At 38.6% G+C, this 21,513-nt stretch overlaps 1 protein-coding gene across 2 annotated transcripts in view; it reads left to right on the top strand.

The window, feature by feature from the left end:
• SYNPR (synaptoporin) overlaps positions 1–21,513 on the top strand; it is a 340,637-nt gene that overhangs the window by 274,746 nt on the left and 44,378 nt on the right. For both annotated transcript variants that reach the window (XM_003273653.3, XM_003273652.3), the window contains one exon: positions 8,930–9,128. In XM_003273653.3, the coding sequence (XP_003273701.1) occupies positions 8,930–9,128 (199 nt within the window). The remainder of the gene's footprint in view (positions 1–8,929; positions 9,129–21,513) is intronic.

Raw genomic sequence — 21,513 nt, 5'->3', positions numbered from 1 at the left:
CCAGGCCTGTTCTCAATCCCCACTTTGAATTTGTCTGCCTTTTCTACCCCAAATAGATCCTAAACCTGAGACTCTGGGAAGGCAGACTCTCTCCCCAGATTTTGATGACAGCATAATGTGCCTTGTGAGGTGCTGGTGGCGTAAAGGAGAATCTTGTTGCAATCAATGTGAGTTTTTAGGCCCAGTTTGGAATCACCCATAAGCCAGTGGAGCAATGGAACAATGGCCGCAGTTCCCATATATTCATCCTATGACAACTGTCCTATGGAGAACTCAATGGTGCAAGAAGTCAGCAAGTATGTGATTGATACAAACAATTGATAGCATTGCATTGTTTTTGTATGGGAGGTTAAGAGCAAAAGCTTTGGGGTCATACAGACTCCATTTCAAGGCCCTACTTCAAAAAGTCTCCTTGCTCCTACAATTAACATGCAATAACTTAATAGTAACCACTTGATCAAATTTGAATGTTTCAGTGAGATAATAGATGAAAACATTTGGCATGGTGCCTGGGCCAGTGTATGCTCAATAAATGTCAATCATTGATTGGCATTCAGCAGTAGCAAGTGAAATCACCAACATCATTCTGAATAGCATCACAAAATACCATTCTTCGGGTACAGTAAGAAAACCAGTGGAAGTAACAGAGAAGGATTTGTCTTTTTCAACCTTCCAGATAATCTGCACTCTCATTCCCCATAGTTCATTGTCTGCCCATCTGTTTCTAATGACTGGCACATGAAGTTCAATAAATCTTTACTGAATGCATGAATGACTTGAGCATAATGGAGAAGTCAGTGGCTTGGAAAACATGGAAATGAAATTTGGGTCATAAGTAAAACATCTAAGAGCTGGTATCAGAAAGCCTGAGTGCTAAGTTTTCCACTACTCTGTGCAAACAGGTGATCTTTAGTGATTCTTTTGAGATAGCTGAGCTCCAACTTCCCTATCTGCATAATGTTGGGGGGCTACTTGGGGGGAAAAATGAGATGCAGTGTGTGAAAGTGCTACATAAATTTTCAGGATTTTGTAGTGATTTATGTTGTGAATCATATAAGCTGAGTAAGAGTGTATGTGTATATCTGTAAATGCACACACAAACACACTTATTACACATACACACGCATATATGGCTAGCTAAAGACAAGGCAGTCTAAAAGCAGATAAGTGTCAATATTTCCTATTGGGAAGAGAGGGATAAAAATGGAGCAAAAGGATTAAAGTTCCTGTCGACTGGTAAACAGAATTGAAACAGGGCCTATGAAAAATAATCAGGTAAAGAGAAAACGTACTCAGTGCTACAATTTGCCAATTGCCCTCTGATCTTGAATTCCAGCTACCAGAAATTCAATGACAGCAGCCTGTTCCCCAACACCTTAATCCTTTCCACATTTGCACCTGGGCTGGATCACTGCCCTTGGGACATGTCATTTCTGTCTTGCACTGAACCACCACCAAATGTATTGGTAGGAGCTTTAGCCCTGTTTCCTTCCACACCCGGTGAAAGGTTTTGTCAAAAATTTCAAAGGTCTTATTATCAGATGACCATAATAGTGTGGTTGTACCTAAAGATAAATCTGTGCTTCGTTTCACCTAATGTCTCACTTTCTATTAAAAAATCACACCACAATTATCACAATTTCACAACATGGCATAGTCAGGTTCATTTACCCTTTACTGGTTTCTGAGGCAAATGTTAGAATAACCCAGGACAAGATTTGGAAACTAGCAAGTTTTTAATGGCTTTCTATCGGTCAGTCTACAGGGATTCAACTCTATCACTGCTGGGTACCTTGTACAATGCCTAATTCACATACTTCAAGGTGGTAGCAGAATGAACATTGGTTTAGAATCCTATTCAGTACAGACTATCAGTCTACCGTTAGATGAGATGGCACGGGAAAGCTGGTTTGGGTCATTTGCTTACAAATATTCAGCTGGAAATCTAAGGATGCTGTAATTTTTAAAGCAGAGAGGCAGGCATGCGCAGTACTTGCCATTGTAGGCTCCTTCTACTCTTCTTACATTCCTGACTCATCTCTGCCATCTTCTAGCCACATGACCTCAGGCAAGGTCATTATCCTTTCCAAGCCTCAGTTTCCTCCTCTGTAAAATGGTAATAGCAATCGTACCCACTGAAGGGAGTTGTTATGAGCATTAAATGAGATACAAGTAGGTAAAGAACTGAGCCCAATGCCTAGGTTGAAAAATGTTGGTGGTTGTTATTACAAATATTTCCATCAATAAAGCAATGCCACTTGTCTTGCTCCAGTCTCCTGAAAGGATAGTTGCATTTAATATTACTCCAGACCCTACGAACGTAACTAAAAACTATGGGGACTCAGTAGTTTCTTTAACTTAATTGAAGCATCAGTGAAATGTTTTAAATGACTCCATTTAAACATTGGTACGTATTTTTTTAAAAGAAACCACTCTAAAATGGAGGCCTTTCATTGATAGACACAATGCGGTTAAACCCAGTGAAATTCAATTACCTCTTGATTGGGTCGGGAAAGCCATGAAGAGAATTTTACATTTGAAATCAACAAATTGAATTTGGTACCTTTTGCAGCTTCAGCAATTGCTCCCTGACGAGTTCCTCACAAGATCAGAGGTGGCCCCGTCAGCATCCAGGTTCTGTCGAATGACATGCTCTGTTTAGAAAGGTTTTTCCTTGTTTAGATTCTGAGTGAATATTTGCTTCCAAAGTTATTACAGCTACAAAACACATGCTGACTATACACTTCCCCCCAAAATACAAAATATATGAATTTATACATATATATTATTGTTGCTTAAAAGAACTTATATATAATATATAAATATGTATGTATTTATACATATATATGCCTTTTGCTTATAAGAACTTATAAAGTTCTTATATATAAGCTCTTTTAAGCAACAGTTACATATATGTGTGTGTATATATAGATACACACATATATATACACATATGTATATACACGTGTGTTTGTGTATGTGTGTGTGTGTGTGTGTGTATATATATATATATTTTTTACCCAGTATGGCTGGTAGGCTAAATATCCAGCTATACATCATCAGTATTAATAAGATCTTTTAGTAATTTTTTTGTCTTATACAGATAAGCACAATTAACAATTTCTTTAAGTCAACATGCTAAGTCAGCAATGGGCAAAATATTGTTATTTGGCTGACTGCGTATTTTTAAAAATATTTTATTCTCTCCCTCCCCACTGTCTCCACCACACACAAAGATTGCAGACCTAGTTTGTGCATGTCAGCCGAAGGAAAAGGTGCATGGGAGACATGCTGATCCTGGGGTGCAGCCTGGCACCTGGAAACTATCAAGTGCAGATAATGGCAACGGGTGACATGTGTTTTTGTTTTACATACTGTTTATTCTAAGAAGATCTTTCTAATCTTTGTCTCAAGATTAAAGCCAAAATCTATAATTTGGCCACCTGGACAACAAGGTCCCACAATGGCAGCCCCCAGCTACTTTTCCACCCCATCCTGCACCACCATTCCCTTTCCCACCATCTTCCAGTTTTCCAAGCCACATTTTATTCCCCCATGTGTTATGCCCTTTGCCTATGCAGGAGCTTGGTGCATGTTCTTTCCTGTTTTCTAAGCTTTATTGGGACATAATTCACATACCATACAATTTGCCCATTTAAACTGTACAATTCTCCCATCCTCCACCCAGTCCTAAGCAAACACTAACCTGCTTTTTGTCTCCATAGATTTACCTATTCTAAACATTTTATAGAAATGGAATCGGAATATGTGGTCTTTTGTGACTAGCTTCTTTCACTGAGCATAATGTTTTCAAGGCTTATCCATGTTGTAGCATGTATCAGTACTTTATTTTTATTGACAAATAATATTCTGTTGTATGAATAAACTACATCTTATTTATTTATTCATCAGTTAATAGACATTTCAGTTGTTTCTCCTGTTTGGCTATTATGAATAATGCTGCTGTGAACACTCTTGTACAAGATTTTGTGTAAACAAATGTTATCATTTCTCTTGGGTATGTATCTAGGAGTGGAATTGCTGGAATGGAGTCATATGACTCCATTTATAGCCACCCTAGTGGATGTGAAGTAGTATCTCATTGTGCTTTCTTTCTTAACTTTTGATCTGGGTAATTCCTACTATCTTTAAAGTTTCAGCCTAAAAGTCACTTCCATAGGGAATCTTACCTTGGCTACCCCACCCTCAGACTAGTCTCAGGTTCCTCTCAGAAAACCCATCTTTTCTCTCTAAACTAAGTTCAACATGGACAGGCACCATTCCATCTCTTCTTTATTCCCCACTCTAGCCCCAGCATCTAGCTATTTATTTATGTATTTATTTGAGACAGAGCTTGGCTCTTGTTGTCCAGGCTGGGGTGTAATGGCCCGGTCTCGGCTCACTGCAACCTCTGCCTCCCGGGTTCAAGTGATTCTCCTGCCTCAGCCTCCCGAGTAGCTGGGATTACAGGTGCCTGCCACCACATCTGGCTAATTTTTTGTATTTTTAGTAGAGACAAGATTTCACTATGTCGGTCAGGCTGGTCTCGAACTCCTGACCTCTGCCTGCCTGGGCCTCCCAAAGTGCTGTGATTACAGGCATGAGCCACCGCACCCGGCCGCATCTAGCTATTATGTGAACTGCAAAGTTGTTGAAAGTGTATTAAGTCAATGCCACTCTTTTTAAATAATGAGAAAAAGTGTGCATTATCTGAAAATTACCTGTGTCGGAATAATTGACATGATTACCTTTAAATCCATTTTATTTTTCAGTATTTCTACAGACAAAACTATTGAGGAAGATTCTAGTATCACTGGCAAGGATAGGAAAGGGGCTCTATGATATAACCATAATGAATGCTTCTGTTGTCCTGAATTTTGTTGGAGCTGTACACATTTATGTTAGTTAAGAAAAAGGATTTTTGTGGGAAAGTGCAATGTATACAAGCAAAAACAAATGGACTTGAGAAATAAGGAACTTAAGGGGACTAGATTTTCCTGCTTTAGCTGCGAGCTAGGCATACCTCTAGAGGTTTCAATTCAGTAGATCTGAGATGGGGCCCGAGAACATACATCTTTAACATAGTCCCTAGGAATTCTAATGCCAGTGGTCCATGAGCTTCACTTTAAAAATATGTATATCTTAGTTAATGTCCTCATTATTTAACATAAGCAAGTCAATGCAGAAGTTTAAAAATCAGGCTCTGGAGTTTGATGCAGATTTAAACCCCTGGACTGACATTTACTAACTATGTGGCTTAGAATGAATTACTTAATCTTTCTAAGCCTTAGTTTCTGGCCCATAAGAAATGCCCCAATATGTTAATTGCTATTGTTGTGTTATTAACATTATTATCTTAATTGGAAGATGATGTGCAAAACAAATCTGTTGTTTTTTTTTCCTATTTCAACTTTTTTTTAGATAAGGGGGTAGATGTGCAGGTGTGTTACATGGGAATATTGCACCCAGGCAGTGAGAATAGTACCCAATAAGTAGCTTTTCAACCCATGTCCTCTTCCCTCCCTACTCTAGTACTCCACAGTGTCTATTGTTCCCATGTTTACGTCTGTGTGTACTTCATGTTTAGCTCCCACTGATCAGCAAGAACATGCATATTTGGTTTTCTGTCCCTGCCTTAGTTTGCTTAGGATTATGGCCTCCAACTCCATTCATGTTACTGCAAATGATGTAATTTCATTCTTTTTTATAGCTACATAGTATTCCATGGGGTATATGTACCACCTAAGTTGATTCTGTGTCTGTGCTATTGTGAGTAGCATCGCCATGAACATGCCAGTGCATGGGTCTTTTTGGTATAATGATCTATTTTCCTTTAGGTATATACCCAGTACTGGGATTGCTGGGTCAAAGAGTAGCTCTGTTTTAAGTTCTTTGAGAAATCTCCAAAGTGCTTTCCATGGTGGCTAAGTGCTTAAGTGTTCCCTTTTCTCTGCAGCCTTGTCAGCATCTGTTGGTTTTGACTTTTTAAGAATAGCCACCCTGAATGGTGTGAGATGTTATTTCATCATGGTTTTGATTTGCATTTCTCTGATGATTAGTGAAGATGAGTATTTTTTAATGTTTTTTTGGCCACTTCTATGTCTTTCTTGTTTGTTTGTTTTATTTTTTTGAGACGGAGTTTCGCTCTTCTTGCCCAGGCTGGAGTGCAATTGTGCTTTCTTGGCTCAATGCAAACTCCACCTCCTAGGTTCAAGTGATTCTCCTGCCTCGGCCTCCCCAGTAGCTGGGATTACAGGCATGCACCACCACACCCGTCTAATTTTATATTTTCAGTAGAGATGGGGCTTCTCCATGTTGGTCAGGCTGGTCTCAATCTCCCGACCTCAGGTGATCCACCCAGTCTTGGCCTCCCAAAGTGCTGGGATTACAGGCATGAGCCACCATGCCCAGCCCTATGTCTGTTTTTGAGAAGTGTCTATGTCTCTTGCTCATTTTTAGTGGGGGCTGTTCGTTTCTTGCTTGTTGATTTAAGTTCTTTATAGGTTATGGATATTAGACCTTTGTCAGATACATAATTTGTGAATATTTTCTCCCATCCTGTAGGTCTTTTCATAGTTTCTTTTCTGGTGCAGAAGCTCTTCAGTTTAATTAGGTCCCACTTACCAATTTTTGTTTTTGTTGCATTTGCTTTTGGGGACTTAGCCAAAAATTATTTGCCAAGGCCAATGTTGAGAAGGGCATTTCCTAGGTTTTCTTCCAAGAGTTTGAGGTCTTACATTTAAAACTGTAATCCATCTTGAGTTAATTTTTTTATATGCTGAAAGGTAAGGGTCCAGTTTCATTCTTCTTCGTATGGCTAGCCATTTATCCCAGCACCATGTACTGAGTAGGGAGTTCTTTTTCCATTGCTTGTTTTTGGCAGCCTTGTCAAAGATCAGATGGTTATAAGTGTATGGTTTTATTTCTGAGTTTTTTATTCTGTTCCATTGGTCTATGTGTCTGTTTTGTACTAGTACCATGCTGTTTTGGTTGCTCTAGCCTTGTGGTATAGTTTGAAATTGGGTATTGTGATGTCTCCAGCTTTGTTCCTTTTGCTTAAGACTGTTTTGGCTATTCAGGCCCTTTTTTTGGGTTCCATATGAATTTTAGAATAGTTTTTTTTTAATTCTGTGAAGAATGACATTGTAGTTTGATAGGAATAGAATTTAATCTGTAAGTTGCTCTGGGCAATAGGGCTATTTTAGTGATACTGATTCTTCCAATACATGAACATGGAAAGTATTTCCATTTATTTGTGTCATCTCTGATTTCTTTCAGCAGAGTTTTATAGTTCTCCTTTTAGAGATCTTTCACCTCCTTGGTTAGCTGCATTCCTAGGTATTTTGTTTTCTTTGTGGCTATTGTAAATGAGATTGTGCTCTTGATTTGACTCTCAGCCTGGACATTATTGGTATATAGAAATGCTACTGATTTTTGTACCCTGATTTTATATCAAAAACTTACTCAAATTGTTTATCAGTTGTAGTAGGCTTTTGGCAGATTATTTAGAATTTTCTAGACAGAAAATTATATCATCAGTGAAGAGAGATAGTTTGACTTCTTTTCCTATTTGGATGCCTTTTATTTTTTTCACTTGCCTGAGTGCTCTGGCTAGGACTTCTAACAGATCCATTTTAAAGGGATTGAGTTTTGTTTAGTAAGAAAAATACTTCCTAAGTATAAGTTGGAATTTATGAGGTTCGTGAATGGCTTTATCATGCCTGTTACTTTTATAGATAATTTTCCAAGTGGCACTTTATTGTCATAAATAAGCCTCAGTCATATCTTTTTGCAAGTGCCTCCCTAATTATCATTTCTGAAGAAAAATTTTGGCCTCTATATTAAATTATAGTTCACGACTTAGTTCCAGTTCACACCCTGAGCTACTATATTGGATATAACACATCTTCCTTAGGTGTTATTTACTGAGCTGAAAGTATTGCCCAAAGCATCTTATTTTGTCGGTATCCAGTAATTTATTGAGCCTGGATGCTATCCTGATAGAGTTTACTCACTAAAATAGAAGTTATAAAAGTTCAATCAAATTACGATCTATCAGCCATCTTACAGAACCAAGAATGTGCATTCATTTATCCAAGTACTATTTACTAAGTGCCTAAAAAAGGTCAGGTGTTTGGGATCACAGAGAAAAAGAAAACCAAGATTCCCACTATCATGGAGAAATGATATTCACAGTTGAGTGGGCAGTGGAGACTGATAAAAAAAGTAATCAAATTCATTACCAAGACAGCTTTATCTGCTAGTGAGTGCTATGAATGACATTAAATAGAGTGATGTAATAGAAAATACCTAAAGGAAAGGAGGTCCTTTTGATGAACGGCAAGAAAAGGCTCTCATCTCTCAGGAGATGTTGAGCTGATGCCTGAATGCCAAGGAGGCAGCCATGGGAAATGTCAGGGGGCAGAGTGATTTAGGAAAAGAGAACAGTCAACAACAAGACCTGGAGATAGGACCGTGTTTGTCATAACTGAGAAACAGAAAGCAGGCCAATGTAGTTGAAACAGGGTGATGGAGGACAGAGCAGCAGGGGAGGAGTCTGGAGATACAGTTAGGGGCACCAAGGTAAGGCCTGGCAAGCCCTGTTAAACAGAGGAAGCACTGAAGAATCTCAGCAGGGGGATGTCTTAGTCTAATTTATCACAACTTCAGGTTCCCTTTCCCCTTCCTTCCTCCACTCTACCTAAGGGTGACTAGCTGTTATGATAACCAGTTGAATGATGATGAGCTGCAATACTGATTTCCACATTTCTAGCTATAATGTCTGTAAATTTCTTAATGAATATGTTACATAGGCATGCACTATAACTCCCAGATCACATCCCATTTTGCTTTAGAAGACGTAGACACAAGTCATCTATTTTTGTCTCCATTGCATTTAAAGAATGTCTCCTTAAATCTGGCAATTTAGGTTGCACCAGGTGACGTTTGAGGTGCCCACCTGCGAGGGAAAGGAACGGCAGAAGCTGGCATTGATTGGTGACTCCTCATCTTCAGCAGAGTTCTTCGTCACTGTTGCTGTCTTCGCCTTCCTCTACTCTTTGGCTGCCACTGTCGTTTACATTTTCTTCCAGAACAAATACCGGGAAAACAACCGGGGCCCACTCATTGTAAGTGGTTTTCTTTTTCAAATAACTTTTTCCGTTTCCTTCTAATTTCTTTTACTAATGCTTGAAGGACTTTGGAGTTACCTGAGCCCTCGGGGTAGGTGTTTGAAAGGAAATCACATTCTTTTTTATCCAAATCTCTCAAAGCCACAACAAAAACATGATGTCTGTCAATCTCTTGTGCTCCTGGGCTGGGAAAGTATCACCCAACTTGCTAGAAACCCCTCTGAAATAAATGATTAGAAATCTCATGAGATCTCAGAAAGACTAGTGAAGTTTGCTGTAGATTTATTTATAATTCCAGCATTGTGGAGTTAGTCAACCATTTTTCTTATTATTTAGACAGTGTGACCTGTGCTTATTTGAAATATGTTATTCCCCTAGTATATTATAGGATGAGCATATATTAATAATTGTTCAGTTTGAAAATGGAGTTCTTCGTCTCTGTATATCTATCTATCTGTGTCTTTTTCCTACCAATTCCTTACCCTACACCTCACTTTCTGTTGCCTTGTACAATGGTCCAAGGACTCATATGAGTGAAATCAACATAGCCCAGCATTTCTAAACAGAAACACACATACACCTAGGAGGACACAAAACCTCTAAGAGGGTACCTAGGCATAGATAATTTTAAGGAAATAAATTTTAAATTTCACCTTTTACATGTGCATTTGCCCAAACTCTATCTTCCTGAGAATGCCCTGTATCTGAAAATATTTTACGGTCATCTTTCTTAATCAACTACTCCCATTTTACAAAAGAAAAGTATCCTTATTTACCAACTCAAGTCTCACTACACAGTACATTTACAGAACATTAAACATTTGGGACCCTGAAAAGGGGACCACTGAAATATTGGTGATGGTGTTGACAAAAGTGATTCTGATGCCTGACTAATATACTTTTTTGGATCTAAGGAGGTTTACTATTTTTTGGCTTTCAATAAAATTAAAAGTTCTAGTATGCTTATCAATTGATTGATCATTAAAAAATAATTTTCGGTCACACGTTACTATGTGATATGGGACATATAACTCAAAAAGAAACTAATAAATGGTTTTGCTATAACAAAACTCCATTTGTTCTCATTTATGCAAGCAAGCTTTCTCAGCATTTACATCTAAAAAAGGAAAAATGGAAATGAAATTTATGCTGAATCATGTACTATTCTATAAGTAAATAATATTTATCAAAAAATTATACATTAACTGCTATGGTTTGAATACAGTTTATCCCCCACCAAAACTCATGTTGAAACTTGGTCTTCAATGTGGCAGTGTTAGGAGGCAGTGCTTTTTAAAGCTGGTTAGATAACTAAGATGAGTTAATGTCTTTCTTGAGAGACTGCATTAGTTCTCATAAGACTGTATTAGTTCTTGTGAGAGCAGGTTGTTATAAATTGAGTCAGCCTCTTTTGTCTTCTATCCCTTTTCCCACATACCCAGTTCCTCTTTCATTTCTCTGCTATGTTTTGACACAGCACAAGGCCCTCACCACGAGCCACCAGATATGGCTGTCCAATCTTGAACTTCCCAGCCTGTAGATTATGTGCTAAATAGACTTCTTTTCTTTATAAATTACGCAGTCTCAGGTATTGTGTTATAGCCATACAAAATGGACTAACACTGCCTATTCATCTAAGAATTGTACATTTTCAATAAAATTTTTACTTTTTGTTTTATTTTATTGAGGCAGAGTCTCATGCCACCACCCAGGCTGCCGTGCAGTGGCGTAATCACAGCTCACTCCACCTCCTAGGCTCAGATGATCCACCCACCTCAGCCTCCCAAGTAGCTGGGACAACAGGTGCATGCCACCACACCCAGCTAGTTTTTGCATTTTTTGCAGAGACAAGGTTTCATCGTATTTTTTGCAGAGACAGGTTATCAAATTCCTGGACTCAGGTTATCCTCCCACCTTGGCCTCCCAAAGTGCTGACATTACAGGCATAAGCCACTGTACCTGGCCATTTTTTAAATTTAATAATTACATATTAAATTTATAATATATTTTTGTTGTTTCGGAGAGTTATGCATTAATAATACTTGTAGTGATCACTCAACCCAAAAGAAATGTAATACTTAAAGTCTTAGGATCACAAATAATTAAACAGTTAATTTAAATGTGTATAAATGTTTTTGTTGCAAAAAATATATAATAGGGTAATTAATAATATGCTTTCCAGAAAAAAAAATTATATCGTGCCATAATTCTGTGAGGGAAGTATAATAAAAATACAAATTCAAAGAGAACAAAAGGAAGATATAAAATTTCTACCTGTTAAATAACTTGTTAATTATAAGATAATATCTGTTAATTATAACAGAATATCAAGTAACTGTTCCATTGGATACATTTAAAAATTGATACAATAATTTTATTTTTAAATATCAATACTTTCTTTTCTTTTATTTATTTATTTATTTATTATTTTTATTTTTATTTATTTATTTTTGAGACAGGATCTTACTGTCACCCAGGCTGGTGTGTAGTGGAGCGATCTCGGCTGACTTCAACATTCACCTCCTGGGCTCAAATGATCCTCCCACCTCAGCCTCCCAAGCTCCCAAGTAGCAGGGACTATAGGCACACACCACAACACTCAGCTAATCTTTTGTATTTTTTGGTACAGACGGAATTTTGCCATGTTGCCCAGGCTGGTCTCGAACTCCTGGACTCAAGCAATCTACCAGCCTTGGCCTCCCAAAATGTTGGGATTACAGGCATCAGCCACCACGCCCAGCCTAATACATTCAATATGCCAGAAATTACTTTATTTGCAACTATTTGAACTTTCAATAAAAACAAAATTAGATGCCAACTTTATACAAGTAGGGACATAGTTTTTAAAAATTATTTTGGGGAATATGTGAGTAAAATAAATTTCACAAATCTCTATTATAGAGATCTGAACTTTAAAACAATAAATTTTGAAGGATAACTGGGAGAATTCTCTCTTTTTAGAAATTTGTTAAGTTTGAAGGGACTAGAAAATGTTCAGGTGTGCAACACTTTAACATGTTAACTTAAAAAAGGAGTAACGAAATAGAATTTGAAACTTTGGGCAAGTGGTTTTTTTTTTTTTTTTCTGTCTCAAATCTGAGTTAACAGTCTTAATGATTTCAAAATATCTTTAACAGAGTCACCAAACTTGGGCTTATCCCCACCATGATGTACAGATGGACATACCCAAGAGATTGCCATGCATATACCATAAATCCAACATGCATGTTTATTTCTGGACCCATGTAAACACGCTCACAGGACTTTTAAGTCTGAGGAAATATCCTGACTTCTAAGCAGAAAAAGTTGATACAGCTAATCCACACATAAAGTGGGAAAAAAACTATTTTGTTATATAAAACCACATTCTACTCATATAAAATGATCTTGTAAAGGCGTGCTGCTTTATCTCTGTGTAAACAGTCTTTCCCATCAAGCAAGATATGATGAAATCCTGAATTGTGTAATACAATGGTAAGTTTTGTTTCATTATATCGTGGGAGGAAGGAACAAAGAGAGATAATTCTAGTAATCAAAAAAGAAAAGTCTCCTAGATGAAACTTCTGTGATATTAAAAAACCGAAATGCTAATTACTTAGCAGATAAAGTTAATTTAAAAATGAGCCTGAATCATAGGAGTCACAGAGGCAGACTGCATGTAGATCAGCAGGATGCCATCGTAACTGCAAAGAGCAAACCACATTGATTCAAATCCCACCATGATGAAGCTGTGATTGGGGAAGTAAGCGGTGCTATGACACCATTTGTGAAGAGCAGGTTTAAGCAAATTCACAGTGTGAGCAAGGTCTCAAGAGGGTGGTGCATGCTTAAGAAAACTTTCAAATACTAGAAAAGCATTTGTTCAGATGTTCACAATAATTTTGCTTGTTTAAAACCCATCCTCTTTATTCACAAAGATGGCTACTGTATTAGTCCATTCTCACACTGCCATAAAGAATGGCCTGAGACTAGGTAATTTCTAAAGAAAAGAGGTTTAATTAACTCACAGTTCCATATGGCTGCAGAGGCCTCAGGAAATTTACAATCATGGTGAAAAGCACCTCTTCATAGGGCGGCCGCAGAGAGAAGAAGTGAGCAAGTGAGGAACTACCAAACACTTATAAAAACCATCAGCTCTCGTGAGAACTCACTCACTATCATGAGAACAGCATGGGGGAAACCACCCCCATGATCCAATCACCTCCCACCAGGTCTCTCCCTCAACACCTGGGGCTTACAATTCAAGATGAGATTTGGGTGGGGACACAAAGCCTAACCATATCAACTACTGATCATTATTTGGGCAACTTCATTTTGGTTACCATCTATTTTTTGTCTTTGTTTTGTTTCTAACCAAACACACACTTTAAAAAAAATTTATGTAATTTGTGATTCTTCGAGTCAAACTTTGAACATGAAACTACAAAATTGCTATATTAGGTGAACATAAACTAATTCAAGCAGTTTAAGAAATCAGATACCCTTCCAAGATAGTTCACATCCAAAAAATTAACAAATTTTCATCTTAATTTATAGTCCTCTGGGACATGACATTATACATCCTGCACAAATAAAATTAATGTTGTAGGGAAGTGACAAGGATGATAATAACAATAATATCAACCAATATTGATTGGGTTTCTACTATGTGTTGAGCTAATTTAATACTCAAGACAACCCTAGTTTATACTATTACTCACATTTATAGATGAGAGAAGGGAAGCTTAGAGCAGTTACCACCTCTTCCTCGTTGCATCACTTATAGGCAGAAGGTTCAGAGTGTGGGTCGAAATCCAGAGCTCAATTCATAACCACCATGCAAGAGGCCCAAGATCCTGATAGCCAATGTGCTATAGAAGTTAGAGGGGTGGAGACAGGTAAGACAAATTGGCACTGTTTTACTCTAGAAGCAAATAAATCAAGCTCATAATCCCTAGGCTCTTTTGCTCATTTGACTGTCATAGAGGACTTTATTTTATTTGCCTCCAGAAGCTACCTGGAGTTATGGAATGACAGCCATGCATCTGTCGTACTAGAAATACTAGAGGGTTCTGCTTGTAAGTGCCATTTATCTGACTTGCAAATAGAAGATGCCAATGAGGGAAAACAAACTTTAAAATGGTCAGCATAAATGTGTATTGCGAATTACAGATTACCAGGATTTGTTCCTATGCATTTCCAAGCAGTTGTGAGTAGTTTCAGACAGACTGGAGCCAAGTTTATCAATGGCTACTGAAAAAATTTTTTTCTGCTGAATATGTATGACAAGATTGCCCACCTTTAAGTAAAAATGAGAATCTGAATGCCTTTAGAAGTAACACAATTGTTAATGATGCTGAATGATATAATAGTGAGAAAATTAGGCCAAAGAAATCAGCCAGCTACTGTATGTCGCTACAGTAAGTGTCTTCATGTACAGATAAATAAACATCAGTTCTCAGACAGCAGAAATGTCCATGTGAATGGTGCATGATTGTGAAATTGAAACGATATCAGGTTATGTCATTTTGTCATGTTCCTTATAGTTTCAAAAGCCAACCTCCTGCCTAGGTTACTGTGACAGGATGTTCTGAGCCATTTTCAGATCTCAAGTCAAATATTGAGGATTTAGTTTTCTTCCATATTAATGTAAAGTAGATTTTTAAAAGCAGCTTATCTTACAAGACTGACAGAATGCTTGAATGCTCTAAGAATGAGCATATTAATAAATACCATCTCACGTTTCAGTGAATCTGTATTGCAAGACGTTTGGCTTAAAGTAACTTCTCTGGAATTAGGAAGAAGCTTGATATCCACCTTAAGATTTTGTGTAAAAGAAAGAGGCTATGTTATTCAAACTCTCCTCCCATAAAGGAGACTAGGTTGACCCAAGGCAGTTTATGGGACCAGGAATGTTTACCAATGGCAGGCACACAGTGGTATCATGGCTCACCCTTGTTTCATGCCCAGTGCCTTCCAAATATTTTCATATTTCCTCATCTAGCCTCAAAACAATCCTGGGAGAGAAGTAATGCAATGAGAATTAGCCCTATTCTACAGATTCAATTTAATTCCTCTTTAGTGAGCACTAGACATTGGAAAATAAGTCCCTGGGATATTAGAAAACTTGCTGTTATCGGGGTAGAAGTTAATAGCAGAACAAGGACACAAGCTCTTAGTCCAGCGATCTTCAGGGTAGTGGCTAATTTTTGGGGTGCTGGATTTTAATCTTCTTGTGTGAAATATTATTTAACAGGTGGAAGCTGTTACTTCACATATAGAATGGTGTTAATAATAACACGCACATCACATGAGTGCAGTAAGGAAAGGAAGAGTTAACGCCTGAAAAGCACTTTACACAGGGAAAGGCACACAGTAAGGGATAAATTAATGGTATCTGATTGTAGCACTATTATTATCATTAATTTTAATTATTCTCCGTCCATTACTGGGTAGTTCCTTAGTCCCACAAAGGAAAATTGCAGGCACCTTCCTTTGACTGACTGCTGCTTTCACAGTTTTATCTTCCTCCAGTCCTTCTATCCCATGCACCTTCTTATCCCCAAGTCCCCAAGGATAGAGCTTAACTCAGGACTACTTCTAAGATCACAATTGCTAGGTTGAACCATCCAATTAACCTTTGTGTTTCTTGAATCCCACTCCATTAGATGACTGGGAAGCAGACTTTTAATTTTCCCAAACAAAATAAGGTTTCTCATTTTGAACTATAGGCTGGGGCCATCACTAAGGGAAGAAAACAAGAAAGACAGATACAGAGCTGGACGCTCACATAATCAAATGCTCTTTTCTACCAGCTACACCTTTGTTTGGGTATAATTAAATACAGAAATCAGACTTTGCAGTCTCTGAGCTATACAGAAATTGCTAAGAAAGCACTCTCTCTTCTCCCCTTCCCTCTCTCCCTCTCCCCAATTCCCCTCTGTCTTCTCCTCTTTTCCTCTTTTCTCCTCTTTTCTCTCCCCATTCTCCTCTCTCCTCTTTATGTCAGTTCCGTTTCATGTCTATTTTATTTTAATAGGTAATAAGTGTCTTCAACAGGCCAAGCAACATGTATTTATGGGTGAATTAAAAGCATTTAGTCTGCTGAGGAACATTATTGAATCATTAAATCATTATAACTCTCCTACAAATGGCTTGCTAGGGGTATGTAGACGGGCTTTGGTAACCTAGAGGAAGAGGTGCATAATCTCGCCTAGAAGTGAGGGCATGCCCTTTTCAGGTCTCTGTGCTGTGGACTTGTCATAAAGTATAATAAAAAAGTAAAAAATAAAAATAAAAACAAATATTTACTGCCAGAAAACTCCTATAAACTGCATTTTAATAAATACTCTCAAATATGGAAAAAAAAAAAGACAACTTGAGAGCATCTTGAGGTTGGTGAGCAAAGTAAATGACGGACCTTTCTGAAGTTCTGCCCCAGGAACAGTGTATTTGATGATAAACATAATATCATTTGAAGCCCCAAAACTGTGTATGTATGTTGTTAGTCATAGACACACCTATCGGAATCCGACACTGATTTGTGGGGTGGGTCGGGGTGTGTGTGTGTCTTTTTTTTTTTTTTTTTTTGAGACGGAATTTTGCTCTGTCATCCAGCCTGGAGTGCAGTGGCACAATCGATCTCGGTTCTCTGCAACCTCTGCCTCCTGGATTCAAGCCATTCTCCTCCCTCAGCCTCCCCAGTAGCTGGGATTACAGGCATATACCACCATGCCCAGCTAATTTTTGTATTTTTACTAGAGACGGGGTTTCACCATGTTGGCCAGGCTGGTCTCAAACTCCTGACCTTGTGATCCACCTGCCTCAGCCTCCCAAAGTGCTGGGATTGCAGGTGTGAGCCGCCATTCCCGGCCGGTGTGTGTGCGTGTGTGTGTGTGTGTCTCACCTCCTCACTCTCTGAAATAAGAAGTGTTGATAATGCAAAAACATATGGACTTCATCTTAAATGAACTCATAATTTAAACCACTATAAATTTTGTATCAAGTACATTTCTCTCAGAATTGGCAGCAGGGATGAAGGCAAATACATTAATCCATTCAAAATTTTCCCAGTGTGCTCTCTAGATGTTTTCTCAGATCTCGCATCCTCAGCTCTTTTTCAGCTTTTTGACAATTAGTGAATTCTTAATTACAATTTAAATGAAGGTTCATTCCCACTGTATTTGGTACCACATTTCTCGAATTAGCTACTTTAATGAAAAGATGAGCTGTAGTTCTGTAGCCTTAATAAAGGCAGTGAACTGCTTAAAGAACTCATGATTCTTCCAGAGCCCACAGCTCTTCTTGTCCTTTGCTGGAGTCTGTGCCTTTGGGGGGCTGGTGGAAAATATCTGTGTCCCAACCCCATCCACATTTGTCATATTTCCTTACATTCCAGGGAACTCCTCATTCAGTTAGAAAATCAAGATCTTGCAGAAACTTAGCAAAGCCCCAGTGTGTCTTTCCTATGTGTTTTCTTTTTCATGTAAAACAAAATGAAATGTGAAATGTTTCTACTCCATAGCCTGGCATACCCAGAGAAAACTTGGCTTCCTTTCTCAGACAGACCAGGGGTTTTCAACTCCTGTCCTATGGAGAGGGAGGAGGGAGGTGACAATTTTGCCCCTGACTCAACCTCCTGCCACTGTCTTAAGTTTGTCCTGCTACAATAAAATACCTGAGACTGGGTAATTTATAAAGAACAGAAATTAATCTTCTCACAGTTCTGGAGGCTGGAAAGTCCAAGATCAAGGTTCCAGCAGGTTCTATTCCTTGGTGAGGGCTGCCCTCTGCCTCCAAGATGGTGCCTTGTTGCAGCATCGTCTGGAAGGACAGAATACTGTGTCCTCACGTGGTAGAAGGCAGAAGAGAAATGGAGCAGAACATGTGGGAAGCCTCTTTTAAAAAGGCCTTAATCCCATTCATGAGGGAGGGGCCCTCATGGTCTAATGACCTCTTAAGTGCCCTACTTCTTAATATTATCACGTTGACGACACATGGATTTTGAAGAGGACAAATTCAAATCATAGCATTCTGCCCCTGACCCCCAATATCCATGTGTTGCCATGTGAGGACACAGCATTCCTCCCTTTCAGAAGATGCTGCAATGAGGCACCATCTTGGAGGTTACCTGTCCTAGAGGCAATTGAGGTCCACTTGACTTTAGCTTAGACGTTGCTTCATTTTTCTCTGAATAATTCTACTTATGGCAACTCTCTACCTGTCACCGTGTTCATTCCTCTGGGTTGAGGAAACTCACTGCTAGCTTTTAGCTGTCATACTGTCTTCTGTCCTCTTGTGTCCCCTCTCTTAGCTACCTTCAGCACATACACAAACACTCTTCAGCCCAATCTAAACCTTTCAGCTTCATGGTCTCTTTCCCCTAAGCTCTGCCTTCTGATCTAGCTGACATCCTAGAGAGAAAAATGCTGTCAGCCTCATTTCCCTGTCCAGTTTTAGACGTTACTCATCAAAGAACTCTTGTGTTTTTCTAGAATACTTTAGGAGCATTTATATTGCTCCTGACTCCATATCTAATTATGGAATTTGAGCCAATTAAATATTTCCTAGCAACTTGGGCACTAGTTTAACTTTTACGGCTCCCACAAGTAATATTGGTAGACTTCCAAAGTGGTATAGATCTGGGAAAAAGGGGAGTAAAAATATTTTCCTATTTAATGAACAACAATCCATAATTATTTTTGCTAATTCATCTTGTATTGATTTTTTCTTGTGTGCCCTCAGATACTGCTGGGTTTTACTTTTTGTTTTCAATAAAACAAAATTCATGTCATATTTCCTTTTTGATAGTAAGATAAAGCTCTTTTTCAGATTCAAGAATAATGATCATGGCTGTGTAGGCCTCACTGGATCCCAGACCCTGTTATAGGTGCTAGAGACATGAAGTCAAATAAAACCTAGGTCCTAGCCTCAAACTACCTGCTTTATTCCTATTACCCTTGAGGGCAAAATCTGTGACGGGGAGACATTAGCAGGGAGGGGTTATGACTTTGGGCTCTGGACTCAGACTGCCTGGGCCCAAATCTCAGTACCACCATCTACCATCTGTATGACTTTGGACTGATGGTTATAGAACCTCTCTATACTTCTGAGTCTTCATCTATGAAATGAAGAGACTAATGGTTCCTAATTTATAAAGTTGTTGGTCAGAGTAAATGGGTTATTACCCATAAAGCCACTAGAACAACACCAGGCACTCAGCAGGTGCTAACTAATGCAAGCCATTATTTTCATCAGCTTTACGATTATCTACCATTATATCCATACTGTGCTTTCTCTGTAACTGGTGTTTATTAAATCTCATTGGACTGATCAGCTGAAACACAAGTGGATGGGTACACACTCTATTGACTTTCTCATCTTGAGAAATGCTTGGAAGGCTTCTTATTGCCCTGTTTACATAAAATGTTCTTTCATATCATTTTTTGTTCTCTGAGCCTCCAAACTCAGCATGAGCTGCTGTCATTACAGACAAATGCAATCAGCCCTAATGTGTAGCTCCACTCTTTTCTCCATCACTCTGTTCCCCTCCCTTCAGCTATCCCACTACCACTCTGGCACTCAGATCTCATGCTTTAGGGAAAGAGGGGAGAGAGCACTACTCCATTAAATCAACCAACCAGGCTCCAGAGAACAGGAGTTTGAATCTTTTACCAGCTGGCAAGTCTGAAAAAAGTGGAGGGTGTAAAGAACACAAGAGTGTAACAGGATGAAACTTGGAAATTTGATTGGGGCATCCAGCTGAGAAACTAGTCTCAGACTTTCATCTTCCTATCACTTTTTGAAAGTTGTGAGATCTTCCCCTCCCCATTCCCCAAGATGGCAAACATCCTTACTAGTTGCTAAATTTATTTCCTTGAATCCAGAACAAGCACACACTCACACACACAGCTTTAGCTTCACTGGGGGTCTCAGCGGCTTAAGAATGTCTTGCTCTAATACTCACAGTTCATTAGACTTTCAAACAGTTGGCACAAAGTTAACCCTTTCTGCAGCTGGACATCTTCATTTCCATTGCTGATTAGCAGGACCCTAATCAAAGTTACAGATGTATGCAAAGAAATGCTTCAGAATTTGCCCTGGGAACAGGTAGGAAAAGACGGCAGGTAAAACTGATCTGAATCCCTTATGAGGGACAAGGTTATTGACAACACTTGAGTGATTGGCCAAGGAGTGATCTCACCTTTGTTCCACCACCTATTTGAGATCTGCAACATAGAATGCTCTTCCACGTTGTTCTCAAATATCTAAGAAACATCTAATCAATTTATATGCTATCTCAAGAAATAAGCAGCTAAGCTTGAATTGCAATGAGTTTCTTATTTGTGGCCTATTGGCCCACTAGCCAATTGGCTAGTCACCACTATGGGCAGAAAATAATGTAGACTATTGACAATCTAGAAATTGCAAGACTGAAAAAAGTGAAATTATTACCGTGGAAAAAAGAACTTAGAAAAAAATGCAGTTGAGGCTAGGGAAAAGTGAGGTTAAATGCCATTGAGCTGCCACTTACTCCACAGGCCAATAATTAAATAAAATAGAAGTTATATTGGTTAATTCTCCAAATGCCATTAAGGCACTTATTGTTATTCCCATTTTACAGATGTTGAATCCAATTTACAGAGGTTAAGTAATTTAAATAGTGCTGTACATTGAGTGTGATCCAGAGACATGATCTTCACCACAGTGCTGTATTGCCACCCCATTTTTTACCTGGCAGTGGAGAAAAAAGCCAAGAATATCTATCAGCTTATTGACCATCTGCTGTGCACAAGACAGGTGGGGGACACAGTAGCAAGAAATACACAAGTTCCTTCTTTGGGAGAACCACCCTCTCCCACTTATACAGTCCTGGCGGATGGTCAATCATGGTGCCTCACTTGATACCTATAAGGTCAAGTGACTCAAGCCAGGAATCAAAGTCCCCTCTTGAATTTCTCTATGAAGTGAATTTCTTATTTCTGTGGAGTTACTAAGCTAGGTATATGTGGGTCTAGTTTATAGTGATCACATTGCCCATGATGTAGAAGGAGTCTATATAAAGAATAAAGCTGAGCAGAGATAAGCAGATCCTCAAGGGCAGAGAAAAAGAGAGAGGAAGAGAGAAAGGCTTACCAAGAAGAAATTGAGGCCCTGAATTCAGCCACAGCTGAAGCCAGCACATTTTAGACTTTCCGGTTATGTCAGTGGCTGAATTTCCCCATGTGATTGCTGGTTTGATTTAGGTTTCTGATACTCGCCAAATAATCTTGACCTAAATAATTTCTATCTCTTCTGTAAAATGTTATAAGCACCTATGCATCAAAATAGTATTAATGGAGATTAAATAACAAATGTCTAGTGTAATGGTTAGGTGTTAAGCAGATGGTAGATGCTTAGTAAC

The sequence above is a fragment of the Nomascus leucogenys genome, chromosome 21 (genome assembly GCF_006542625.1).
Source record: "Nomascus leucogenys isolate Asia chromosome 21, Asia_NLE_v1, whole genome shotgun sequence".
NCBI classification, from domain to species: domain Eukaryota; kingdom Metazoa; phylum Chordata; class Mammalia; order Primates; family Hylobatidae; genus Nomascus; species Nomascus leucogenys.
This window is presented reverse-complemented; position numbering and strand designations above follow the sequence as displayed.